The sequence below is a fragment of the Chlorocebus sabaeus genome, chromosome 24, assembly GCF_047675955.1.
Source record: "Chlorocebus sabaeus isolate Y175 chromosome 24, mChlSab1.0.hap1, whole genome shotgun sequence".
NCBI lineage: Eukaryota > Metazoa > Chordata > Mammalia > Primates > Cercopithecidae > Chlorocebus > Chlorocebus sabaeus.
The window spans coordinates 31,543,023-31,570,864 of NC_132927.1; the positions used below are offsets into that span (position 1 = coordinate 31,543,023).

General features: G+C 46.1%; 1 protein-coding gene across 1 annotated transcript; it reads right to left on the reverse strand.

Annotated features, from left to right (window-relative positions):
* Positions 1 to 17,155: 17,155 nt before the first annotated feature.
* Positions 17,156 to 20,554, reverse strand: LOC103229029 (interferon-induced transmembrane protein 3). The gene is made up of 3 exons (XM_007986748.3): positions 19,808 to 20,554; positions 18,969 to 19,085; positions 17,156 to 17,176 (listed from the first exon to the last, which is right to left on the reverse strand). Exons 1-3 carry the CDS (start codon positions 20,207 to 20,209, stop codon positions 17,156 to 17,158), a joined length of 540 nt encoding a protein of 179 aa, XP_007984939.2. The 5' UTR covers positions 20,210 to 20,554.
* Between the last annotated feature and the right edge of the window lie 7,288 nt (positions 20,555 to 27,842).

Sequence of the window (27,842 nt, forward strand, 5' to 3'; positions counted from 1 at the left end):
CAGGCTGGAGTGCAGTGGCCCGATCTCAGCTCACTGCAAGCTCCGCCTCCCGGGTTTACGCCATTCTCCTGCCTCAGCCTCCGGAGTAGCTGGGACTACAGGCGCCCGCCACCTCGCCCGGCTAGTTTTTTGTATTTTTAGTAGAGACGGGGTTTCACCTTGTTCGCCAGGATGGTCTCGATCTCCTGACCTCGTGATCCGCCCGTCTCGGCCTCCCAAAGTGCTGGGATTACAGGCTTGAGCCACCGCGCCCGGCCCATATCCCACTTTTAACAGCCAATGACACTAGTACTATTTTCACGAAAAGCAAGAAACCCAACTCCTGCATCCTAAGGGTACAGATGGTACCTCCAAAGAAGAAAGAGATGAGAAATGGAGCAGCAAAGTAAAGCTGCTGAAAACTCCATGGCAGGCCGCAGTGAAGTCATAAATGGAACCAGATTTCCTGTTTCCCCAAGTACACCTGCTCCTCATTAGCTCTTACTGCTTCTTGCAGGACCAGCAGGCTTGAAAATATTAAAGGACAAAAGTACAACATGTTCCTTCAGGGACTGGCTGTCTCTGTTCATGGCTACACACCACACACACACACACACACAAACATACACACATATACACACACATGCACACACATACACACATACACACATATACACACACATGCACATGCACACATGCACATATCCGTAGACATTCACACACACGCACACACATGCACACATACACACATAATACACATGCACATATACACAAAACATACACACATACACACACACACTCCCTTATTCCCTCTGCTGGCTTGGACTGCTACTGCCACTCGAGCTCCTCCTATCCTCCATCTCACTGATTCTCTCCCATCCCACAAGCAGAAGAGTAAAAATCCTGAAAAACATTGCTAGAAATCCACTTGCACACTTTCTCCAGCTAGATTGCTTTCAGAGGAACTGACCCTCTTTCTTTCCTCCCAGTGGTCAGAGGGGCACGGGATATGTGTCTGTAATTCTTGCACCGCTCCATGATGGGGCGAGGGGCGGTTTTCAGAACTCTGCCAGGCTGTGCCACAGGTGCGTTTTCAACCACAAGTGCAGGTTCATAGTGTGGGAACTGAGGCAGGCTGCTGTTCTGCCAGAGTCTAAAGGAGTCCTGCGGGCAGCAGAGATACCTTGGGGTCTGCTTGCTTAATTGGGGCCCAACATCAGGAATTTTCTGGCGGTGGCAATACTCAAAGCCAGGTAGATGGCACAAAGACATATACAAAGGTGTTCATTATAGCATTGTCATCAAAGAGAAAAAGAGAAACAACGAAAACATCCAGCAACAGGAAGTGTTAAATTATACATAATCGGCTGGGTGTGGTGGCTCATGCCTGTAATCCCAGCACTTCAGGAGGCTGAGACAGGTGGATCACTTGAGGTCAGGAGTTCGAGACCAACCTGGCCAACATGGTGAAACCCTGTCTCTACTAAAATACAAAAATTAGCTGGGCATGGTGGCATGCACCTGTAGTCCCAACTACTCTGGAGGCTGAGGCAGGAGGAGAATCACTTGAACCTGGGAGGTGGAGGTTGCAGTGAGCAGAGATTGCACCACTGCACTCCAGCTTGGACAACAAAGTGAGACTCTGTCTCAAAAACACACACACACACACACACACACATATACATATATATACAAAATCATATACCATGGATTATCACACAGCCATGAAAAGAAATGAAGCAGCTCTATATTAACCACAATGGAAAGAAGTTTATGCTATGTTGTTAATGATAAAGGCAAGTTGGAGAAAACTACATATAGCATGATCCCATGTATGGATTAAAACAATTTGTATGCACACACACATACACACTATTTCACATGTTAGACTTGATAAACTTATAGAAAAAGTCTAGGAAGAAGGAGGAGGAGGAGGGGGAGAAAGGTCTTGAAGGATACACACTAAACTATTATCAGGTTATTTCTGGGCAAGGGAGTGGAAGTGGGGGTCAGTGAGGGGAACTTTCAAATGTTGCCATATTTATTTCTGTTATTGAGGATGCACCAATAGTGCTTCCCCATAAAAATTATGGGGATGGAGTATGGAGGAGGCATGGAGGCACATTTGATGGGGATGTTAGCACAGCCAGAGGCTTCTGGGAGTCAGGGCCAAGGGCTGGGAAGCAGACTGCGAGCTGGGGTGGAAGATCTAAGCTTCTGACTATGCACCATATGTCCTTTTCTTGTTTTGTTTTCCCTTTCCTGGGTCTCTTTCCAAACCCAAGCGGCTAGAGAAGAACCCCTTCCTAGTAAAACTCAGAGAGGATGGCTTGGCTTGACCCTAGGCCTTAAGAAGAAACATCTTGGCCCGGCACGGTGGCTCACGCCTATAATCCCAGCACTTTGGGAGGCCGAGGCGGGCGGATCACAAGGTCAGGAGATCAAGACCATCCTGGCTAACAAGGTGAAACCCTGTCTCTACTAAAAACACAAAAATTAGCCAGGCATGGCGGCGGGCGCCTGTAATCCTAGCTACTCAGGAGGCTGAGGCAGGAGAATGGCGTGAACCCAGGAGGCGGAGCTTGCAGTTAGTCGAGATCCTGCCACTGCACTCCAGCCTAGGTGACAGAGCAAGACTCCATCTCAAAAAAAAAAAAAAAAAAAAAAAGAAACCTCATCTTTCCCTTAGTGCCCATTTCCTTGTTTTTGTTTTCTTTTTTCTTTTTTTTTTTGAGATACTCACAGACTGAGTACAGTGGTGCAATCACGGCCCACTGCCGCCTCGACCTCCTGGGCTCAAGAGATCCTCCCACCTCAGTCTCCTGAGTAGCTGGCACTACGGGCACACAGTGAGACCCTGTCTCTACAAAAAATAAAAAATTAGCCAGGTGAAGTGGTACGTGGTAACGTGTTGTGCTACTATATTACAATAGCTATGATGTCACTAGGCAACATAGTGAGACCTCAGACTCCTGGATGCAAATGATCCTCCTTCCTCAGCCTCCCAAAATGTTGGGATTACAGGCATATGCCACCTTGCCCAGCCTTCCTTGTGGTTCTTTTCCTGGGCCTTTTGCTATCAGAGCAAAAGGTCTCCAGCAGCTGAGGAAAAGAGGGTACAATAATTTGGCTGACTTCCAGTGAAGACCACTGTTGTTTTCTACCCAGACTCCTCCTTAGAATTGCCTGGGGAGCTTTTAAAGAATACGTAAGCCTCACGTATAGTCATGCACCACTTATAAGAGACAGGGATGTGTTTTGAGAAACGCATTGTTAGATGATTTTGTCATTAGATGAACATCACAGAGTTTATTTACACAAACTTCGATGATATAGCCTACTACACAGCTAGGATATACTATAAAGCCTATTCTTGCTCCTAAGCTATAAACCTATACGGCATGTTACTGTACTGAACACTGGAGGCAATCCTAACACAATGGCATTTGTGTATCTAAACACATCTAAACATAGAAAAGGTAATGTGCCGTGCTACTACATTACAATACCTATGATGACACTAGGCAATAGGAATTTTTCAGCTCCATTATAATCTTATGGGACAACCATCATATATGCAGTTCATTGTTAACCGAGATGTCATTTATGCTGCTTAGTGTATAGACATATACGCTGAAGTATAGAATAAATGTTTTGTTATTTTAGCAAATATCCAATGCTGGATAAATAGAACGTTTCTTTTATCCTGGAATGAGTGTAAATTGGCTAAGAACCCTTTGAAAAGCAATTTGACAATACCAAAGTCTAAGATGTTTTTAATTTTTTTTTTTTTTTTTTTTTTTTGAGATTGGGTCTAGCTCTGTCACTTGGGCTGATCATGGCTCACTGCAGCCTCGACCTCCCAGGGTCAAGCAACCCTCCCAACTCAGCCTCCTGAGTATCTGGGACTGCAGTCACACGCCATGATGCCCTGCTATTTTTTTTTTTTTTTGTAGGGATGAGGTTTCACCATGTCGGGCCAGGCTGGTCTTGGACTCCCGGTCTCAAGCGATCCTTCCACCTCAACCTCCCAAAGTGCTGGGATTATAGGCATGAGCCCCCTTGCCAAGCCAAAAATATTTTCATACCATTTTGTTCAGCAATAAAACTTCTGGGAATTTTTCCTAAGGACGTATTTTTTAAAGAAAATGTATGTGACAGTTGCTCTCATTATGATTTCTTTTATAATTGCTAAAAATTGGAAACAAATTAAACCTTCAACAAATGGCAGGTGCTTGCTACATTGGACATTTTGCAGCAATTAAAACTGTGATGGAAATTTGTAATAATATGTAAAACATACTGATAATGAACTTGTAACTTTTTTTTGGGGACTTAAGTGCTTTTGTGCTTTTATGAAAGTTTATTTCAAAGGAAAGAATAGGCTGGGCGTGATGGCTCACACCTGTAATCCCAGCACTTTGGGAGGCTGAGAGGGCAGATCACGAAGTCAGGAGTTTGAGACCAGCCAGGCCAACACAGTGAAATCCTGTCTCTACTAAAAATACAAAAATTAGCTGGGCATGGTGGCATGTGCCTGTAGTCCCAGCTACTCAGGAGGCAGAGGAAGGAGAATTGCTTGAAACCAGGAGGCAGAGGCTGCAGCGAGCTGAGATTGAGCCACTGCACTCCAGCTTGGGCGACAGAGTGAGAGGGTCTCAAAAAAAAAAAAAAAAAAAGAATAAACATGCTTAGATCTCATCCCAGTCTAATCTAATTAAGTCAAAACTTGGGGAGTAGGGGCTGGTCATTGGTATTTATTATTTATTTATTTATTTATTTATTTATTTATTTATTTATTTTTTATGTTATTGTTTTGAGATGGAGTCTCACTCTGTTGCCCAGGCGAGAGAGTGCAATGGCATGATCTCAGCTCACTGCAACCTCTGCCTCCCAGGTTCAAGTGATTCTCGTGCCTCAGCCTCCAGAGTAGCTGGGATTACAGGTGCCCACCACCATGTCAGGCTAATTTGTTTTGTATTTTTAGTAGAGATGGAGTTTCACCATGTTGGTCAGCTGGTCTTGAACTCCTGACCTCAAGTAATCTCAAGTAATCTGCCTGCCTCAGCCTCTCAAAGTGCTGGGATTAGAGGCGTGAGCCACCACACCCAGCCTATTTATTTTGTTTTTTAAAAGTTTGTTTTAACACAGCAACATTTCATCATGAAACGTTGGTAGTTTTTACAGTTTCCCAGATGATTCTAATTGAAGCCAAGATTGCGAGACAACCATTAACCTTGGATCCAAACAAGACCCCCCAACAAGTTCAGCTGTGGCCCAGTCTAGCTTGTTTGGATGGAGTTCTAAGTGGTCTGTTTCCGTAGACTCGTCACCTGCACATACCTCTCAAGGAGTAGTGGGCCAGTGGTGGCCCCAGTAGGAGGCTAATCGTAAATTTGGGTTCATGGCCGAATAGTTTTACATCTTACCACAGCCAGCAGCAGGTAGACTCATTAGGAAGTAGGTGTTAAAATAATCTAGGTAAGAGTCAGTGAGGGCTATACCAGGGTCAGGGCAGCAGAGGAAGGCAGGCAGAGGCAGAACTGGCACCACTGAGCACCTGAGCAAATCTAGGATCTACAGAGTTGGAACCAAATTCCAGAATGAATCTGGCCTGTGGTGGAGGGGACCCAGCCCGACAGAGGCCCTGGTTGCCTGTCTGCTAGTGTCTGCACAGTCTTGCTAGAGGGGATGAAAGCAGAAAGCTTACAGGGTTTGCACTAGGAGATCCTGGCAAGAGATGCTGGAGTCTACAGGGCTCTTTAGAAGAAGGTGCTACAGCTAATTTGCTATTGGACTAGAGGAAGTAAACTAAAATTGAATAGGAAAGAGAAGAGTCAGGAGAGCAAAAGAGGTCCATCAGAAAAACATAATGATCCCTTTATGGCCCAACATTCTGACGACCTCAGGGAAGAGTGACACAGGTGATGTGGCATGACTGGTGAGGCAGCTAGGAGCCCCCTGCTCTTCAAAGTCCTTCTCCCCCCAGCTCCCTATTGCCTGTAATTCCACTTTTGGGTCAATTCTACTTGGATTACTAAGCATTGCCCATTCATTATTGTCATCTCCTAAAACACAGATTCCTGAAATGGCTAACAATTTGATTAGCCACCATTTAGTGGAATTGGTTTATGATGTATTCAGCCAGTGTGAGTGCCTACTCACTAGAAAGTCAGATACAATAGAAACAAGAGCTTGTCAAGGTGACTAAGAAGACTCAATTCAATTCAGAAGTATCCACTAGACATTTCCTGGTCACCTGACAAGGTAGGAAAACAGAAAAATGCATGACACTGTCACCTCCCTCGGGGAGCTTTTAGCCTTGTTGGGAGGAATTCAAGCACACCAAAGCCACAGACAGAACAAGCAACTGCTTATTAAACTGTTAACATAGTCAAGGGCCAACATGAAGAGCAGAGCTAAGTGCCTTCATGTCAAAGAGCCTTTTCAGAAGCTCTCATGATTGAACCACACTGACTCTTTTCATTAGGGAGCCTGGAAAATAAGGTATTACAACCCCACTGTTATCTAAATATTAATCTGGGCCTAACTTCCTGGTTCTAAGGAACTTTAGTTTCTACCCTGCACCATAGAGGTCCTGCCTTTGCACTACTGGGAGTCATTCATAAGCATTTCAGGGTGCATGGGAGCCCACCTACCTTCTCTCTGTCCTCCCAACTCTGGCCACGTGCCACATCTTCTGGGTGGGCTGAGTGGTTTCACATTTACTAATCACCCACAAGACACATGGTTCCTGTCTATCTCAGTATGCTCACAAGGAACCCTTGTGAGGAACCCTCACCAGCTGCTGTCTCAGGCTCCTGTCTCCTCTGTCACTGGAAGAGAAGACTGTAACCATCACGAAACTGGAAAAAAAGAAGCAAGATGTAGGCAGGGCATGGTGGCTAGTGCCTGTCACCCCAGCACTTTGGGAAGCTGAGGCAGGAAGGATTGCTTGAGTTTAGAAGTTCGAGACCAGCCTGGGCAACATAGCATGAACCCATCTCTACCAAAAAAAAAAAAAAGAAAAGGAAGAAGGAAGAAGGAAGAAGCAACAGAAGAAGCAGAAAAAGAAACAGAAGAAGAAGCAGACGCAGAAGAAAGGAAAGAAGTATGGGCCAGGTGTGATGGCTCATGTCTGTAGTCCCAGTACTTTGGGAGGCCAAGGCAGGCATATTGCTTAAGCCTAGGAGTTTGAAACCAGTCTGGGCAACGTGGTGAAACCGCATCTTTACAAAAAATACAAAAACTAGCTGGGTGTGGTGGTGTGCTCCTGTAGTCCTCGATACTCAGGAGGCTGAGGTGAGAGGATCACTTGAGCCTGGAAGGTGATGACTACAGTGAGCCACGGTCAACCACTACACTCCAGCCTGGGGACAGAATGAGACCTTGTCTCAAAAAAGAAAAAAAAAGCTTAAGTCACAAGGGTGTATCTATTTATAAAAAATTGTTGAATTGTATACTTAGGACTTGTGCATTTCTATATATATAATTTTACCTTTAAAAATGTGAGCAGGCGGCTGGGCATGGTGGCTCAAGCCTGTAATCCCAGCACTTTGGGAGGCCGAGACGGGCGGATCACGAGGTCAGGAGATCGAGACCATCCTGGTTAACACGTGAAACCCCGTCTCTACTAATAAATACAAAAGGCTAGCCGGGCGCGGTAGTGGGCGCCTGTAGTCCCAGCTATTCGGGAGGCTGAGGCAGGAGAATGGCGTAAACCCGGGAGGCGGAGCTTGCAGTGAGCTGAGATCCGGCCACCGCACTCCAGCCTGGGCGACAGAGTGAGACTCCGTCTCAAAGAAAAAAAAAAATGTGACCAGGCCAGGCACGATGGCTCAGGCCTGTAGTCCCAGCACTTTGGGAGGCCAAGGCAGGCAGATCACCTGAGGTCAGGAGTTTGAGACCAGCCTAGCCAACATGGTGAAACCCCATCTGTACTAAAAATACAAAAAATTAGCAGGGCGTGGTCGCGGGCGCCTGTAGTCCCAACTACTCGGGAGGCTGAGGCAGGAGAATTGCTTGAACCTAGGAGGCAGAGGTTGTGGTGAACCGAGATCCCGCCATTGCACTCCAACCTGGGCGACAAGAGCGAGACTTCGTCTCAAAAAAAAAAAAAAAAAAAAGTTAGCAAATTGAATTCTGGTTAGGTTTACTTTTAGCAGTGCTATGGACTAGCAATTCTGAAACTGCATTCTGTGTATTCTTAAGGCTTAGGGAAACCAGATTTTTTCATTGTTGGGGAAAGAAGTTACAAATATGGAAAGTTTATTGCATTGGAACTGGAGTTAGTCAGTAGGAATTCATGTTTTCTAATATACATCTATGTCTCTGTAGCTATTTCTGTGTGTGCATATGTGCGTGTATAATCTATTGCCTAATCCTGTCTGCTGACAGGGCCTACAAGCAATGACACACCAATAGGAATGAGCGTGTGGAGCACCCAGGTCTTGGTTTCTAAAATACCATGCTTCACTAAAGGAACCAGGGATCTTTGAGAAATGGTTTATTCCAAAGCTGGAGCAGGAAAAGCTGGAGAGGATTAGCCTGAAACATCTTGTGCCAAAATGTAAGAAAGTACTCCAAGAAAAATGGGATGTTGTAAGGACTCAGAAGCCAGTTTGGAGAGGCTCCTACTAGCCAAATCTGAAACAATTGGTAATGGGATAAATATTATTTGTAATGGGCCTTATCCCATTGAATAAAATAAGAATCCATATAGATATAAATAAATGAATGCATTTTTAAAAATGGAAGTGAGGGGAAATCTCTCTTTTTTTATTTTCTTTCTTTCTTTTTTTTTTTTTTTTGAGACAGGGTCTCATTCTGTTGCCCAGGTTGGAGTTCAGTGGCAGAACCATAGCTCACTGCAGCATTGGTCTCCTGGGCTCAAGCATTCCTCCCACCTTAGCCTCTCGAGTAGCTGGGACTACTGGCATGTACCACCATGCTTGGCTAATTTTTGTTTTAAATTATTTGTAGAGATAGGGTCTCACTATGTTGCCCAGGCTGGTCTTAACATCCTGAGCTCAAGTGATCCTCCTGCCTTGGCCTCTCAAGGTGCTAGAATTACAGGTGTGAGCCACTATGCCTAGTGGAAATCTCTTCATTACAGTAGAATGCCAACTAATAAATATAGAAGGAATGATGAAGAGAGAAAATCATCGATGAATGCTAAACTGGTGAGTACATGTTTGATAAGAAATCGGATAATTATACAGTTGCAAAGTATGCTGCCACAAATTACTTATTTGTTACAAAGGAAAAATAATAACTCCACAGTGGCAGACACCACTTTAATCAAGTCATCAAACCTTACATCACTATATTGGCATAAACCAATATCCAATATCCAATATCATGTGCCTTCCAGTAAGATGCTTGGAGAAGGAAAATAAATAGACCTGGCAACAAAATGCTATTGTGTGATCTTGGACACAGGAAAAAAAAGTAAGAGCTTTGTTAGGGCAATGGATGAGACAGATAGTGGTACTGTATTAATGCTTAATTTCCTGATTGTGTTAACTGTACCATGTAAGAAAATGTAAGGGAATATAAGAGAGTGTCTTTATTCTTGGAAAATGCACACTGAAGGCCAAAGTGGGAGGATTGTTTAAGGCCAGGAGTTTGAGACCAGCTTGGGCAACATAATGAGACCCCCATCTCTGGAAAAAAAATGTAAAACTTTACCAGGCACGGTGGTAAGTGCCTGTAGTTCCAGCTACTTGGGAGGCAGAGGCAGGAGGATCACTTGAGCCCAGGAGTTTGAGGTTACAGTGAGCTAGGACTGTGTTACTACACTCCAGCCTGGGCAACAGAGTGAGACCCTGTCCCAGCACCCCCTTCCCTCTTTTTTTTTGGAGACAGGGTCTCTACAAAACAATAGAAGGAATTCCTATAATCCTCTATCCAGAGTCACTGATGGTTTGCTTTTTTGTCTTTTTTGTCCCAGCACTTTGGGAGGCCGAGGCTGGTGGATCATGAGGTCAGGAGATCGAGACCATCCTGGCTAACACGGTGAAACCCTGTCTCTACTAAAAATACAAAAAATTAGCCTGGCGTGGTGGCATGCGCCTGTAATCCCAGCTGCTCGGGAGGCTGAGGCAGGAGAGTCACTCGAACCCGGGAAGCAGAGGTTGCAGTGAGCCGAGATTGCGCCACTGCACTACAGCCTGGGCAACAGAGTGAGACTCCCTCTCAGAAAAAAAAAAAAAAAAAGCACACTGAAGTTTTCAAGTTACTCTTTCTTTCTTTTTGAGACAGGTCTTGCTCCGTTGCCCAGGCTGGCATACAGTGGCATGATCATGGCTCACTCTGCAATGCAACCTCAACCTCCTGGGCTTAAATGATCCTCCCACCTCAGCCTCCTGAATAGCTGGGACCACAGGCACATGCCACCACGTCCAGCTAACTTTTTTATTTTTGGTGGAGACGGGTCTCCCTATGTTGCCCAGGCTGGTCTCGAACTCATGACCTCAAGCAATCCTCCTGCCTTGGCCTCCCAAAGTGCTGGAATTACAGCCATGAGCCACTGTGCCCAACCAACAATTTAGTCTTAAATGGTTCAGTGAGCGATATATATATATATGTATAAATATATATAATAAATATATATAAATATATAGTGTATATATACATACATATTTATGGATAGAGAATGATAAGACAAAAATGCAAACCATCAGTGACTGTGGATAAAGGATTGTAGGAATTCCTTCTATTGTTCTTGTAATTTTTCTGCAAGATTGAAATTATATCAAATTAAAAGGCCCTCCTCCAACAAAGCAAACAAACCTATGAGTGTGGCCAGGAATCAGGCAACACTTTGGCACGAGCAACCAGGAGGCCTGTGCTTCCTGCTGGGGCCAGAGCCTGCCCAAAATATGTCCACTCCAGGGCCTGCAGGAGGGCATGAATAGCCACCCTGCAGGATAGGTCTGGTTGGCAACAGCACGTATTATGCAAATTCTGTCAGCAACTAGACCACAAGCTGGGTTGCAGTTCCTGGCAGAACTCATTATGTCCTTAGAGCAGAGAGACCTTACAGCTGTTTCATGTTAGATGATTCACAGATAACGTGCAGCAAATCGAAGTATCATTGGTGAATGTGTGACTTGCACTTGCATTTCATCTCTTTTCATAAAAGTAATCATTGTTTAAGTCTGCTTTTGTTACAGCTCACTAATAAATGGAATGTATTTGCATTATTGCATCACTAATAAATGGAATGTATTTGCATTATTGCATCACTAATAAATGGAATGTATTTGGAGGCCTGAACTTTTAACATCCAGTCATCTTTACCAAAGAGCAAGAATCGGTTAAAGTTTTCCCATTTAGTAAGAGTAGTAATTAAGACATACACCTTCCCTAAGCAATTCCTTTTCAAAGAGGAGCACACGTTTAAGGAGAATTCATTAATGTCTCTTCTGAGGCTGTTTATCCAGTTTGGTCATGGCTCTAGAGCACAGGAATCTCTTTTTCTCCTCCATCTCTTGTTTAGCCAGTCTCTGAGAATCTCTGCATTGCTAAGTACTATTTATTTCTTCCATTTTATCCCCAGGAGCTTAACAATTTTTTATTTTTTGGCTTTGTTTTTTGAGCAACTTGAATGTCCCACACATCAAAGGCCAATTAGCTAAAAGACAGGCTTCTTCACACAATCCCTAGTTGATATCAACTGTCTTTTTCTCAAAGCAACAGGAAGCCAGGTGGCCAGCTCTAAAACCAATCTCACCACGTACGTTTTTCCTAACCTCTGACTTATACCTCTGGGTTATGCCTGGTTAACCTTCTTGTTTTCTTCCTGGGGTCAAGAGGGAGCTGCTGAGGAATGAAACAGACAAAGATCCACGTTCCTCTCTGGCCTCCTATGGGGAGCAGTTTCCAAACTCCCAACCTGGCTCACGCAGGGGCAGGGCAGTGCTGGCCTGGGGAGCACCTGGCCCACATGACTGAAGAGGCCCTGCCCCAGAAAGGCCTGAAAAACACTCATGAAAGCTAGGGCTGAGTCATCTGGGTGTGGAGGCTGTTGGGTCACATTCTTGAAACATAACAGGCAAACAGGACAGGCAGAGAACATCTAGAGTGTGGATTCTGTGAAACTGTTTCCAGGCCGGTTCACAAAAGCGTTCCCTACTCTGTGAGCGTGAAATAAAAGGTGAATGCAGCCCCAGTGCCAGAACACAAGACCAGTCAGTGCTTTACATTTCAGCTTAGCCCTGGGCTGACCCTTAAGATCAGGAAAAGGTGATGGGGCGGTGACTTCTCAGCAAGTCTTTCCCAAGTTTCTGGTGTCTTCAAATTCCTAGCTGAACAGAATTTATCAAAGCAGAAGGTAGCCGTTCATACCCCGGTTTACCCAGGCAAAGAGGAATGCTTTGGAATTGAGATATTTTCAGGGCATGAGTGGTTTAGACCTCTGAAACTAGAAGACGAAAGTCCAGGTTATTTGAGATCAGCAGCACCTGAGAGGCAAGGCTTCCTGGCACCTGAAGACTCACAGACAAGTCTTGGTAGCCTGGCTTGTTTTCCTTGCAGCTCAAAACCATTTCTTTGAGGTCATGATCTGAAGGGGGACGCTGGGCCCTGAGACCTAAATTCTAGTCCCTATGAGTAAATGCTTCTGATAGATCAAGTTGGGGAGCTTCTGCTGAAGAACACTGAGACTAACACCCTGGTGTGACGGCCACACCTATCTCCAAAGTGTACACATCACCCCGCCAGGACATTACCAACCTGACATGTAATTAGCAATGAGACACTTATTTTCACTCTCGTGCTCAAAGTATGGGGAAATAGATGCTTTCTGTCTTCTTGCCTTTGGTTATTTTTCTCCTGCTTCCTGAACTGGGCTGGGAGCGACAGAAAAGAGAAGGAAGGAGCAAGGCAAGAGCGCTCCTTCCATTCTTTGACACATTTATGTTCTGCTCCTACAGTGGTGGAAACAGGAAGTAGGGTAACTGGCTTGCTCCACTCACATTCCGATCATTTTCTCTACAAGGCAAGGATGGCTGGCACCTCCAGTTATGTGGAATGTTACTATCAGGGGCCTGTGTACGGTATCATTGACATCTGGAATGTCTCATTCAAGCAAGGAGGGCCAGGTGTGGTTGTGGATGGTGAGACGAAAATTCATCTCTGCCTCTGGAAAACAGTCAGAAGGCATGCCTTCCTGAAGGCAGGCATATCCTCTCTGTATCCAGCATATTGTATAGCATTATGGAATAGAGCAGAAAAGAAACCTAACATTTGGCTGGGGGCCGGCTAACTGTACTGGACATTTTAGCTATCTTCTCAATCCGCCACCAACTCTGAGGCAGATGGCCTTGTACCCGTTTTACAGACGAGGCAACTGGGGCTGTGAATTTGACGAGGTGCTAGTTGCAGGACCTCAGGTAACTGGCAGAGTTAGGATGTGAACCTAGGCTGGTACCTACTCTTCAAGCCTGTGTGCTCTGGGGCCAGGCATGCTATGCTTGACTTTTCCACTGGTTTGACATTCAGGCCATTTGTTTATCCCTGGTCACCTACCACTTCTTCAGTTTTCCATGATTTCTTGAAGACTGCCAGGAGTGATTGTGAGGTCACTGGTGATTTGAATTTCATCTTTTATATATATTTGATTTGAATTTTATATTTAAATATACTTGGATTTCATTTAAAACATTTTTTAAACTATAATTAAAAACAGCCTGGGTATGGTGGCCCATGCCTATAATCCCAACACTTTGGGAGGCTGAGGTGAGAGGATCACTTGAGCCCAGGAGTTCAGGACCAGCCTGAGCAATGTAGGGAGTCCCTATCTCTATTATTTTAATTATTTTATTATTTTTATTTTTTAAAACTAGAGATGGGGGTCTTACTATATTGGCCAGGCTGATCTCGAACTCTTGGACTCAACTGATCCTCCTGCCTCAGTCTCCCAAAGTGCTGGGATTATAGGAGTGAGCCACCGCACCCAGCCTCCATTAAAAAAATTTTTTTTTTCTTTAACCTGGTGATTCATGCCTATAATCCCAGTACTTGGGGACGCCAAGGCAGGTGGATCACTTGAGGTCAGGAGTTCGACACCAGCCTGGCCAACATGGTGAAATCCCTCTCTACTAAAAACAAAATACAAAAATTAGCCAGGCATGGTGGCAGACACCTGTAATCCCGCTACTTGGGAGGCTGAGGCAGGAGAATCACTTGAACCTCGGAGGCTTAAGAGACTTCGTCTCAAGAAAAAAACAAATAAAACAAAAATGAAAATAAAAAATGTAAAAACCTATAATTAAAAACACAATGTGTAGCTGTGCTAGGTACTAAATAATAATAATGCTGGCATATAACTTTTGCTGGCAGTCTTTTGAGCAAATCTTGGATTGAAACTTTCTGGGCCCTTCCTTGTTTCCTCCCTGCCTCTCTCTCTGTCCCTCTCTCTTTCAATGACTCTTTCAGCTAATAGGACATTCAAGTATAATTAATCTACAGCAGAATGCACAATTCTTGTCTATAGCTCATGAATTTTCCCACATATATACTCCATATAATCACTACCCATATCAAGATATAGACAGTGTCCAACACTCTGGAAAGTTTTTTGTGTCCCTTCCAAGTCACAAGCATCGCCTCTTGTTACTATTCTGACTTCTGTCACCAAAAATTACCGAGCTGTGCCACTGATTAGGAAGGTTATGGGTCTGCTCTGGTCTTTTCTATCTGTTCCTGCAACAATGTTCCCAAGAAGACAACTGCTGCACAAGGCTCAGGATTTTTGGTTCATATTCTTGTCATGCCTCAGTTGTGCATTCACGAGCGATGCACCCGCCCTGAGGCTCTACTGCTTATGAAAAGTTTTGGGTATTTTGTGTCCAGCTTTTTATTTAGGACAGGAAATTCAATAGTCTTTTTTTTTTTTTTGAGACAAGGTCTTCCTTGGTCACCCAGGTTGGAATGCAGTGGCACGATCTAGGCTCACTGCAGCCTCGACCTCCCAGACTCTAGTGAGGTCAAGTACCTCACCCTCCCAAGTACCACATCCAGCTAATTTATAAATTTTTTGCACAAAGTCTCACTACGTTGCCCAGGCTGATCTCAAACTTCTGGACTCAAGTGATTCTCTTGCCTTGGCCTCCCAAAGTGTTGGGATTATAGGCATAAGCCATGGCATCCAGCTTCAATAGTCTTAATAATTCACTTTGAAAGTTAAAAAATGTTCTGGTATTCCTTTTCCAAATTGAATCAGTTTAAAGATGAGACAGATGATAAGGTAAGCTGTTTTTAAATATTTGTTTATCTTTTGCAACTAAAACAATATATGGAAGTAAATTAAATGCTGAGCTTGATAAAAGATTGCAATGATTATATCTATATTATTTCAAATTTTCGTGTTCATCAAAATGGAAATTTTTTTCATAGACTGACTTTATGAGAAGTGAATGCTAAATGAATTTTAATTTAAATGTAGATTCATAAATTATTTATTTTGTGTTTTTATCTTTTATTGATTTTTGAGACAGAGTCTCACTCTGTTGCCTAGGCTGGAGTGCAGTGGCTTGATCTTGGCTCACTACAACCTCTGCCTCCTAGTTCAAGTGATTCTTCTGTCTCAGCCTCCCCAGTAACTGGGATTACAAGCGCCCACTACTACAACCAGCTAATTCTTGTGTTTTTGTAGAGGTGGGGTCTTGCCATGTGGTCCAAGCTGGTCTCGAACTCCTTGCCTCAAGCAATCTACCCGCCTCAGCCTCCCAAAGTGCTGGGATTACAGGTGTGAGCCACTGCGCCCAGCCTCTTTGGTGTTTTTTTTTTTTTTAAGATGGAGTCTCACTTTGTCCTTCAGGCTGGAGTGCAGTGGCACAATCAACTCATCGCAACCTCCGTCTCTCAGGTTCAAGTGATTCTCCTGCCTCAGCCTCCTGAGTAGCTGGAATTACAGACGTGCCTCACCATGCCCAGCTAATTTTTGTCTTTTTAGTAGAGACAGGGTTTCACCGTGTTGGCCAGGCTGGTCTTGAACTCCCTACCTCAGGTGATCCACCCACCTCGGCCTCCCAAAGTGCTGGGATTACAGGCGTGAGCAACCGCGCCGGGCTGGCAATTTTTAATTAGAGTTCTTCTAAGATTTATCTGAAAAAGTTACATACTACTAAAAAATTTGCAACCCACACCCAAGGACAATTTGTCTGGGCATAGAGACTTGATGGCGCTTAAAGTAGCTGGATGAGCTTTTCTTAACACGCGATTTCTCTCAGGTGTACATACTTCTTGACTGCCCTTGTTTCTTTCCTATCCTATTTGAAGCAAAATGGTTAACAGTCTTCCACTTTCACCAGGACAGCCCTATTTGCCCCTTTCCTTGTCCTTGTTAGCCTGGTTTTATAAAGCCTCTTTTGCAGGGGTGGGGGCAGTTAATAGCATTGGGGATTGCCGCTTGTTCCCTGTAGGTGAAAAGTATTTTTCTGTTGTTTAAAAAAAAAAATCGAGACCATTCTTGAAAGTCATTTCCTGAAATAAAGCGTGGGAGGAAGTCATGGGCATGAGGGTGAGTCATCAGGCAGCATCACGGGGCTGCAGGCGTGAGCCGGGGAGGCCTGGCTCAGTCCTCCACAGGCTTGGATTCCTGAGTGGAGCAGGCCACTGGGGCTGAGAGAAGAGACCTACTGAGAGGCGGGGAGCGGGGGTGGGGGGGTGGGAGTGGTTGCTTCTGACCTATAGGGCGGTGGTCAGCGTGGGCGGGTGGAGGCACAGGCGAAGGCCGATAGGCCCTGGGTCCTAGGGCCACTCAGCTGCTGGAAAATGAGGTTCAGAGTTGTTTGGACTGTCTGAAGTAGGATAAAACCAGTGTTTGGACTGTCTGAAGTAGGATAAAACCAGTCTTATCCCTGGTTAGGTAACATATACCAGAGGCACCTGAGCAGAGACGTGAGCTGGACCATGGGCTTCCTGGCAGGACTTCCACAGAGGAGGGCGAGGGGAGAGGAGCGAGGGAGCAGAGGGCAGCTTGCCATCCACGCAGCCTCCTGAGGCCCCAGATGAGTCACCAGACAGCAGCCTGTCTTTACTTAAAGCAACTGCTGAGGAGAAGAGTCCCTAACCACGTGAACACTGGGGAGGAGGTTCTGAAAGAGGCTACTGGGTGCAAGGTCCACAACTAGGGTAATCTAATTTCACTCCAGGCTAACATGAGAAATTACGACTCTAGCAGCCAATCCTGTGGGCAATGAGAGAGTGGGAGAGGGATTTTCCAGATATAAGTCCGACTAGAGTTTCTTTTTTTTTTCTTTTTTGTTTTTTGAGACGGAGTCTCATTCTGTTACCCATGCTAGAGTGCAGTGGCACCATCTTGGCTCACTGCAACCTCCACCTCCAGGGTTCAAGTGATTCTGTTGCCTCAGCCTCCTGAGCAGATGAGACTACAGGTGCGCGCCACCATGCCCAGCTAATTTTTGTATTTTTAGTAGAGACAGCGTTTCACTATATTGGCCAGGCTGGCCTCGAATTCCTGACTTCATGATCTGCCCGCCTCGGCCTCCCAAAGTGTTAGGATTACAGGCATGAGCCACTGTGCCCAGTCCAATTTCGATTTCTTTATTTGTAAAGTTATAATAATGACAGGAACAGCTCTTCGCCAGAAGCAGTGGCTCTTGCCTGTAATCCCAGCACTTTGGGAGGTTGAGGTGGATGGATCACTTGAGGCCAAGAGTTTGAGATCAGCCTCAGCAACATGGCGAGACCCCCTTTCTCTACAAAAAATATAAAAAATTATCCAGGTGTGGTGGCACACACCTGTGGTCCTAGCTACTTAGGATGCTGATATGGGAAGATCGCCTGAGCCCAGGAATTCAAGGCTGCAGTGAGCTATGATCACGCCACTGCACTCCAGCCTAGGTGAAAGAGCAAGATCCTGTCTCAAAAAAAAAAAAAAAAAAAAAAAAAAAGATAGGACCAACTATATGGTAGACACATCTGTGTATGGGAGACACGCCTGACAGCAATAACCTAACCATTCCCTGAGAGTCGGCCTGGATGGCAGATGCACCTGAATGTGTGTTCTCAGTGCCAAATATGCCAACTCAGAGATTCATTCCTTATCTATAAGGAACATCTGAACTCTTGTCCTGCCCACAGAAGGCTGTAGAGGGAATCAAGGCCCTTTGTGTTGGTTTAAGTGAAGGTTGCCAGGTGGTGGTTGTTAGGGGGAGGGAGGGTGTTAAGTGAAAATGCTATAAACTGCATGCATTTTTACAAGCAGTGGCAATTCTCCTGTCCAGTTCACCTCCATCAGACCACTCTGTATGTAAGTGCCCTTCAATAAACGTGTGCAGTGGCTCCTGCTTATAATCCCAGCACGCTGGGAGGCTGAGGCAGCAGGATCCCTTGAGCCCAGGAGATTGAAAGTAGCCTGGGCAATCTAGCGAGCCCCATCTCTAGTGAAAAATGAAAAGAAAAAGAACAACAACAACAAAAACCTATGTCTCATTCGCTGGGTCTCTTCTTTGGCCTTTCAGACATGGTACTACCCCTACCGGAAGTTTTTTTTAAAATTTTTAATAGATTTTAAATTTTTGTCTGGGCGCAGTGGCTCATGCCTGTAATCCCAGCACTTTGGGAGGCCGAGGTGGTTGGATCACCTGAGGTCGAGAGTTCAAGACCAGCCTGACCAACATAGAGAAACCCCGTCTCTACTAGAAATACAAAAAATTAGCCAGGCATAGTGGCGGGCGCCTGTAATCCCAGCTGCTCGGGAGGCTGAGGTAGGACAATTGTGTGAACCCGGGAAGCGGAGGTTGTGGTGAGCCGAGATTACACCACTGCACTCCAGCCTGGGTGACAGAGCGAGACTCCGTCTCCAAAAAAAAAAAGGATTTTAAATTTTTAATTTTTTTCTAGTCCCAAAAGTAACATCCTGACCTATTGGAGTTAATGGGGTCCAGCATGATAGTTGGTGGGCCCAGCAGGAGGTGGGAGGAAAGCCCCAGATGATGAGGTTGGGAAGGGCAGACCCGCGGGGAGAAGTCCCAGGTTGGCTGTCCGTGTCTATATGGGGCCCGAGAGCCGCTATGCTTGATGGATCGGGCCTGATGTGTGAGTACAGGGATGCCCTGAAAACGCTGAAAGGTCTGGAAGGGTAGTTGCAGGGGGTAGATCTGACTGAGCAAGGCTCAGATTCCTGAGCTGTGGTGGCTGTAGTTGGCTGGCCGCTTCTGACCATGCTCCAAGCAGCCCTAGAGGCTGAGCTCACAGCACAAGCAAGGGTCCAACTGGGCACAGATGGTGGCTTCTCTTCAGGACAAGACGGATTGTTGAGCTTACAAAGAGCCGCCCCTCTCCTCCACCAGGGGCCTGCTGTGGCACATCCAGATGAGCTCCCAAGAGCTTGGGAGAACCTTCTATAGTATTCATTGCTCTTTTTGTTGCGGTGGTTTGTGTTGCTGCTGCGCTGGTGCCAGAGCTCCTCTGTATACCTGGCCCCAGGGAATGTGATGAGACTGAGAGCCATTCAAGGGTGTGCTGGGGTGGGGCGTATGGTAGATGCACCTGTGTGTGGCAGATGCACCTGACAGTAATATCTTAAGCCTACCCTGAGAATGACCCTGTATGGCAGATGCACCTGAATGTGTGTTCAGAGTTCCCAGTGCAGCCAGCCCAAAGATTCATTGTATCTTCTTTTTTTTTTTAAACCAGAAACATGTGCACTTTATTGAATGCCATTGTAGAAAAGTGTGTGAGGATAAAGGGCTGATACAGGACTCTGCTCCGGGGGCAGGGTGAGGAATGGAAGGTGGAGCACGTGGGATACAGGTTATGGGCAGAGCTCCTGGCCTGCATGATGTCTCCTGACCTGTCGATAGGCTTGGAAGATCAATACAGGGATGACGATGAGCAGAATGGTCATGAGGATGCCCAAAATCAGGGCCCAGATATTCAGGCACTTGACGGTGGAGGCGTAGGCCTGGGCCCCAGTCAGGTCACCAACCATCTTCCTGTCCCTAGACTTCACGGAGTAGGCAAACACTATGAAGCCCAGGCAGCAGGGGTTCATGAAGAGGGTGTTGAATAGGGACCAGACGACATGGTCGGGCACAGAGGTCTCGCTGCGGACGTGGATCACGGTGGATGTCGGGGGAGCAGGGTTGTGGGGCGCCCCCAGCACAGCCACCTCATGCTCCTCCTTGAGCATCTCATAGTTGGGGGGCTGGCCGCTATTTATAGGAGAGAAGAAGGTTTGGACTGTGTAGTTCATGGTGTCCTGCGAAGGCCAGTGGTGGTCGGGTTAGTGGGATGGTTCTCAGTGGGCCCTCCCTTTCCCCAGTAGTTTTGATTTCTCCAAGATTCATTATATCTTTTTTTTTTTTTCTTTTTTTGAGACAGAGTCTTACTCTGTCAGCCAGGCTACAACTTCGGCCTCCTGGGTTCAAGCCATTCTCCTGCCTCAGCCTCCTCAGTAACTGGGGCTATAGGTGTGCACCACCACGTCTGGTAATTTTTGTTTTTTTAGTAGAGACAGGGTTTTGCCATGTTGGCCAGGCTGGTCTCGAACTCCTGACCTCAAGTGATCTGCCTGCCTCGGCCTCCCAAAGTGCTGGGATTACAGGTGTGAGCCACTGCGCCTGGCATCATTATATTTTATCTATGAGGAACATCTGAGAGCCTGCGCCATCCTGTGGAATGGGCTGTGCAGGGGATCAAGGCCCTTTGTTTTAGGTTAAATGAAGGTTGCCAGGTGGAGGTTGTTAGGGGAAGGGTACTAAATGAAAACACTATAGAAACTGCCTACTTTCTGTAGGTGCTGGTGCTTCTCTGGCCCAGCCTGCTGCCACCTGGCCATCTTGTATAAGTTCCTCTTAATAAACCCCATGTTTCATCTGTCGGCTTTGGGTCTCTTCTTCAGCCTCTTGAACCTGATGCCATCCCTACTGGAGTTAATAGGGGTCTGGCATGACACCAACTCTTTTTTTTTTTTTTTTTGAGATGGAATCTCACTGTGTCACCCAGGTTGGAGTGCAGTGGCACCATCTCGGCTCACTGCAACCTCTGCCTCCCGGACAAGTGATTCTCCTGCCTCAGCCTCTGGAGTACCTGGGACCACAGGCATGCACCACAGCGTCTGGCTAACTTTTGTATTTTTGTAGGGATGGGGTTTCATCATGTTGGCCAGGCTGGTCTTGAACTCCTGACCTCAAGTGATCCACCTGCCTCGGCCTCCCAAAGTGCTGGGATTACAGGCATGAGCCACCACTCCCAGCCTAACACCAACTCTTGAGGTAAAAATATTTAAATGAGAATGTGTATAAAGCCCTTGGCATGGGTAAGGGTGATGGTGCGGATAGAAATAATAGTAGCAAGAGAAACAGTGATGGTGACAAGCCAAATAGCAGTTGTGTACTGGTTTGGGGATGGGGGAGTGGACGGGAAGGTGAGGAAGGGCTGTCCTGCAAGCTTGGGGCCCAAGGGAATCTGAGAGGAAGAGCTTCCTACTGTGGTTAGCCTCTGAGGGCCTCATGATCCCAGGCTGTTTCCCTTCAACCTGCCTACAGCTCTGGAAATCCTCCAGAGACTCAGGACTCTTTTATTTTGTTTTTGGTTTTTTTTTTAAATTTTTATGTATTTATTTTTAGATGGAGTCTCGCTCTGTCGTCCAGGCTGGAGTGTAGTGGCGTGATCTCAGCTCACTACAACCTCTGCCTCCCGGGTTCAAGCGATTCTCCTGCCTCAGCCTCCCAAGTAGCTGGGATTACAGGCACCCACCACCACACCCGGCTAATTTTTGTATTTTTAGTAGAGATGGGGTTTCACCATATTGGCCAGGCTGGTCTCGAACTCCTGACCTCAGGTGATGTGCGCACCTCAGCCTCCCAAAGTGCTGGGATTACAGGTGTGAGCTACGGCGCCCTGCCCACTTGGGACTCCTCATTGAAGCCATCTGAGTGGATTCTGTTGGGACCTCAACTGATCCAGTACTTGACGATTGCTGTGTGTCCTTCTGTCGGTCTTTTGAGATGGTCCTCAAACCAGCGCCTTCTCTGAACTTCCCTTGGCTTCTTCCCTTGGCTGTAGACACTAACATTTCCTCAAGCATCTGGGTGTGACTTTTAGTCATACCTGATCGATGCTTCCCTCTCCCTGAGCCCCCACATCCTGACACTCTTACCCCCGCCAATCCCTCATGCCCACTCCTTCCTTTCCCTTCCCCTGGCTTCTCCTTCCCATTCAGCCTTACTTCCTCCCGCTTGGGCTGTGACAGGAGTCTCCTAACTCAACCCCCAGGCTCTTCTACACCCTCATTCAGATGAATCTCTCTAAAGCTGGGGCTTTCTTTTTCTTTCTTTTTCTTTTATGAGACTTTTTTAGACAAGGTCTCACTCTGTCACCTGGGCTGGGGTGCAGTGGCACGGCTCACCGCAGCCTCGACCTCCCAGGCTCAAGCCATTCTTCAGACTCAGCTTCCCAAGTAGCTGGGACTACAGGCACACACCACCATGCCCAGCTAATTTTTCGTAGAGACGGGATTTCACAGTGTTGCTCAGGCTGGTCTGGAACTCCTGAGCTCTAGTGATCTGCCCACCTTGGCCTCCCAAAGTGCTGTGACTTATAGGCATGGACCACCATGCCTGGCTAAAACTGGAGCTATCAAGCTTTTTTGACCATGACTCATAATAAGAAATATATACATATATTTGAGACAGGGTCTCACTCTGTTGCCTAGGATGGAGTGCAGTGGCATGATCATGGCTCACAATCACAGCTCACTGCAGCCTTGACCTCCCAGGCTCAAGTGTTAGCCCCCAGTTGCTGGGACTACAGGTGTGTACCACCACACCCGGCTAATTTTTTATTTTTATTTTTAGTAGAGATGAGGTCTTGCTATGTTGCCCAGGCTGGTCTCAAACTCCTGAACTCAAGCGATCCTCCCAAAGTGCCGGGATTACAGACATGAGCCACTGTTCCCAGCCAAGAAGTATGTTTTACCTTACAACCCAATACACACACACAAAACTCACAAAGCAATACTGCATTCTGTTTTATTCATGATCCACTAAATTGACTTTGTGGCTCAATAACGGGTCCCATCCCACAGTTTGAAAACACTGCCCCAAAGCATAGCTCCGATTATGTCACTGCTCCAGGGAAAGCTTTCAATCATCTCTGGCATCCACTGAATTGAGTACAAGTTTAACCTGGTTTAGTCTTGTATAGGATGACTCCAAGCTGTCTAAACATTTCTCTCCCTACCTCCAATTATGCCATTTAACCTGTCAGGGTCTTAGTGGTCTAATATATTGCATGGGAATAAAAATACTTCCCTAGGCTAGAAGCCAGGGGTAGACCAGATGGTCCGTTTAGTTTCCTTTATCTATAAGAGCTATGACTCTGGGATTGTAAGGACCCAATATCAATGACCAAACACATCTCCTCTCTGGTATCTGTGCATTCTCATATCTTTATTTGTGTTCATGTTGTTCCCTTTAGTCACTGTCCTCCATCTCCCTCTATCTTCCTGTGTTGAAATCTCAACAAAGTCCAACAAGAGCAAAGGACACCGGAAGGAAAGGTAGGAACTTACTCGGGGAATGAAATTAGCACTGAGGCTGGAGACACGAAGGCTGGCATGTTACCTGAGATGGGCTGGGCCAAATCACACCAAACCAAGAGCCTCAGGCTGAGATTTTATCTTAAATTGAAGTCACGGGGAGTCAGGGCTAGCTTCTGGGCAGGTGTGACATGTTCAAAGGTGAGATTGAGCCAGGGTCGGTGGTTCATGCCTGTAATCCCATCACTTTGGGAGGCTGAGGTGGGTGGATCATTTGAAGTCAGGAGTTTGAGACCAGCCTGGCCAATGTGGTGAAATCCTGTCTCTACTAAAAATACAAAAATTAGCTGGGTGTGGTGGTGGGCGCCTGTAATCCCAGCTACTCGGGAGGCTGAGGCAGAAGAATTGCTTGAACCCAGGAGGCAGAGGTTGCTATGAGCCGAGATCATGCCACTGCACTCCAGCGTGGGCGACAGAGTGAGACCCTGTCTCAAAACAAAAACAAAAACAAGAAAACATGGTGAGGTTGAAGGCTGATTTACGTGGAGCTGGGGACATAAGAATTTACTTCAATAGTACAATGGACACAGCTGGGATATAATTAGTATCAGGCCAGACCACGGATGAATCCTAGAAATCTAGGCAAGCAGCATCTGGGAGCTTTGGCTGCAGATAAGCGTGCTGGAAAGCAGGAGGGACACTGTGTCAGGGTAAAAGGGACAGGCCTGAGCAGTGAGTGCCTGGTTGGAACACAGTGCAGGGACACAGGCGGGCACTGGGACTTGGGAGCAGGAGGCCATCCCTGGGAGGGCTGATGAGAGCTGAGCTTCTGACAGCAAATAAAATGTGTTCCTGCTGTGACGGGATCCCTAGAAAGCACTCTAAGGGGGGCGGGGGAGGGGGGGAGGGATAGCATTAGGAGAAATACCTAATGCAAATGACGAATTAATGGGTGCAGCAAACCAACATGGCACGTGTATAAATATGTAACAAACCTGGATGTTGTGCACATGTACCCTAGAACTTAAAGTATAATAAATTAAAAAAAAAAAAAAAAGAAGAAAGTACTCTAGGGAACCCATTGCTTGTCATCCATCTGGCACCAAAACCTAAACTCTGAATGATGCCAAATTACCACCAAAGTCTCTAAGGGACAGATGCAAATTCTGTCTCCTGGGACCTAGCACAGTGCTTGCACAGAGCAGGTCTTGAGAGGTTTTTGTTGAGTAGAATTGCAAAGGGATTATCATTGTTATCATCCCATGGATAACACTGTTTGCTTCTTTGCCTTCATGGGTTGACTTTTTTTGTGTCCTGGGCCTGAATTGTCTTCTAAATACTAGAGCTCTCTGGCCGATTATGTTAACATTCTGATTTCATTAACCTAAATGCATTTCTAGATGAAAGTTTTGATATGCAGCTTCAACAATTGGTGCCGGTGTGAACTGGCAAGGCCCCAGCGTTACTGTGCTGTCGTCTTTCATCCCAAAGCCCTAGAGGAGCAGTGAGAACTCAGCACTGTGGTGAAACATGTCCTATGAATAGTCATGAGACTTGCTGCCTTCTGGTGTAGAAGAAACTGTTACCAAGCAAGGGCTGGAGAAGCCAATACTATGGCAATGGCTTCTGAGATAAGAAAAAACCTTATCACCAGTTGACTGGCAAAGACACAGGAGGCAACATTCAACTCGATTGCCAGGATCTGGGTGGTTGGGTCAAACTTTTGTGGCATTTCTAACTAGGCCCAGTCCCCCATGGCAGCCAGTCTGCTATGCTGGCAGTGCTAACAATGAGGAGGTTAAACTCATCCCATGGCACGTACCAGGGCAATTTTGTCTGTGTGACATAGTCAAAGGTGAGGCTGAACACCCTAACAGCTGTTCAGCTGAGGCTGTAACAACTTAGGCAATGGTTAATTGGTTTGAGCCGGTCCCATGGTTACAAAACCAGCACTATTATTTTTCTTTTCATATACTCTCTTCCAGATACACCAGAAACGTTCCGGTCCCTCTCACCAACGTGTCAAGAGGCTCAGTTGCTGAGTGCGTCCACTCAAGGAGCAGTGTCAGGAGGAAGCTGAGTCCTGCGCTGGAGCTGCTGCATCTGTGTGGCTCCCACTGTCATTTCAGCAGCCCTGACACAGGTGGGGGAAGCTGGCTGGGGTCTGTTTGGAGCAGCATACTCTTGGGGTGAATAGGGAACATTCGACTGCCAGGAAAAGGGTGTAAAACACTTTCCCTTGGTAATTTCTCCATGAGCACGGGTTAGTCAGAATCCATGAGTCCTGCTTATTCATTCACACTCGCTAGAAGCTCCTTTGCTAACACAGAAGCAGAGGGAAGGCTGGCCCATTCCACTTTTGAGGCAAATAGTATACTAAACAAAGAAAAAGTACAAATGGGCCAGGCACGGTAGCTCATGTCTGTACTGCCAGCACTTTGGGAGGTTGGGGCGGGTGGATCACTTGAAGTCAGGAGTTCAAGACCAGCCTGGTCAACATGGTGAAACGCCATCTCTACTAAAAATAAAAATTAAAAAAAAAATAGCCGGGCATGATGGCACATGCCTGCAATCCCAGCTACTCGGGAGGCTGAGGCAGGAGAATCGCTTGAACCTGGGAGGCAGAGGTTGCAGTGAGCCAAGATCACACCACTGTACTTCACCCTGGGCCATTTCAAAAAAAATTTTTTTTTAAAGTACAAATGGCAAAACAACATTTTTAAATTGTGGTACATTTTAATGTTTATTTTTAAAATTAAAACTGTATAATGAATACTGCCTTTCCCTCCTATAGGTATACCTCTGTGTCTGAGTTCATAACCTCACTTGCAGATAGTTCAAAAGCCCGTATTTGAGGCCCTTTATGAATCTGGTGACTGGATCTATCCCCACCCATGGCTGGTCCCTTGTCGCCATCCCCCATCATCTCCCCTGCCATGTCATGATGGTCAGAGGGCTGAACTGTGGCTTATTACGTATGTCTTAGACTAATGCCAGACTATCCACTTCCTGCGCAACCACAGAGGAGACTCCCTTTGACTTCAAATTGAGCCTGGAGCTTTGATCTGCCCTGAGAGGCTCACACTCAGCTGCAGGACTCTGTTCTGGTCTGAAGCAACTCTTCCGGGTTGGGAAAATCTTTCCTACCCAGCCGACAGTAAACCATGCTATTCGGCTTGAGTTATATCTATGGTTTCCCCACATGCGTTAGAATTGTGGGGAACACCCTCTATGTATATGCTTGGACATGCTCATCTGCAGCAATAGGGAAAGAAGGGATTCCCCAGGGAGCCTCTTTGACTTGGACACGTGATAAACTCCTCTAAAGCCACAGAGTCAGGAGTTGGAGGTGCCGTGATGTCCAAACACGGAAGCACATGATTTGATTTTCATTGTGATAATATGAGGAACTGCCAGCGCCCTTTTTTTAAAAAAACAAAGAGACCACAATACGAATACATTTACCAGATTTTGGTTTTAGAGAACAATGGACTTGAGGGACTCATTTCTTTGGAATCTGCTTCTTCTACAGCTTGGAGTTTTGGGGGGACCCAAACTGGGGCCTCCCATAAGGCCAACCGATGTCTGAGGCAAAACCTTGCTGGATTTCCTTACTAAGACCTTTTCTCTAAGAATTTCAAATTTGTTTTGAGAGAGTTAAGGAGTTAGCACTTCCCCCACAACACTGAAGAAGAAAAGGGATTCCATTTCTTCTGGAAGTGGAAGATCTGAGCCCTGTGGCCTGTTCTGCATCCTTGGTGGTGGACTGATTCCTACCCCAGCGTTCACAGACAGCTGAAAATGTGAAGAGATGCTGAGGAACAGAGAGTGACGCAGTTAGAGCTCTCTAAAGAACTCGGTAACCCAGAAATTCTTCATGTGTAAAAATGCCTACCCGTCAGAAAAAGCAGATGAGAAGGAGCAGGCAAAATAACATAGAGTCTCTAATATTGCTAAAGGAATCGCTTGAGCCCAGGAGTTTGAGGCTGCAGTGGGCTGTGATTGCACTCCAGCCTGGGCCACAGAGAAAGACCCTGTCTCTAAATAAATGGAACACTGGCCCTGGTGACTCCTTCATATCCAGGAAAAAGAGATGTTCTGGCATTTATTCACTTTATTTGGCATGTATAAATTCAGTGCCTGGTATTTTGCTAGGCACTGGGGATAAAAGAGTGACCAAAAAAAGGACAGAGCCCTATTATTAAGTAGTAAGAATCACACCAATAAATATGACATGAAACTCTGACAAATCCTATTCTTTCCAAGGAGAAATCCTCCTTATTCTTAACTCATCCCTTCCTAACCCCCTTGTCCCTCTGCAACTGCAGTCTTAACCTGTTCACCT

What these genes read in the sequence shown, in the direction of transcription:
- LOC103229029 (XM_007986748.3), bottom strand. Translation starts at nt 20,209, where the DNA reads ATGAACTACACAGTCCAAACCTTCTTCTCTCCTATAAATAGCGGCCAG. An exon ending in TCTTCCAAGCCTATCGACAG is followed by an intron (nt 19,086 to 19,807) that starts GTCAGGAGACAT and finishes CTACCCTTCCAG; the next exon opens with ACCTTTCAGCGTTTTCAGGG. An exon ending in CCTGGGACTTCTCCCCGCGG is followed by an intron (nt 17,177 to 18,968) that starts GTCTGCCCTTCC and finishes CATTGCCCACAG; the next exon opens with GATTGGCTGCTAGAGTCGTA.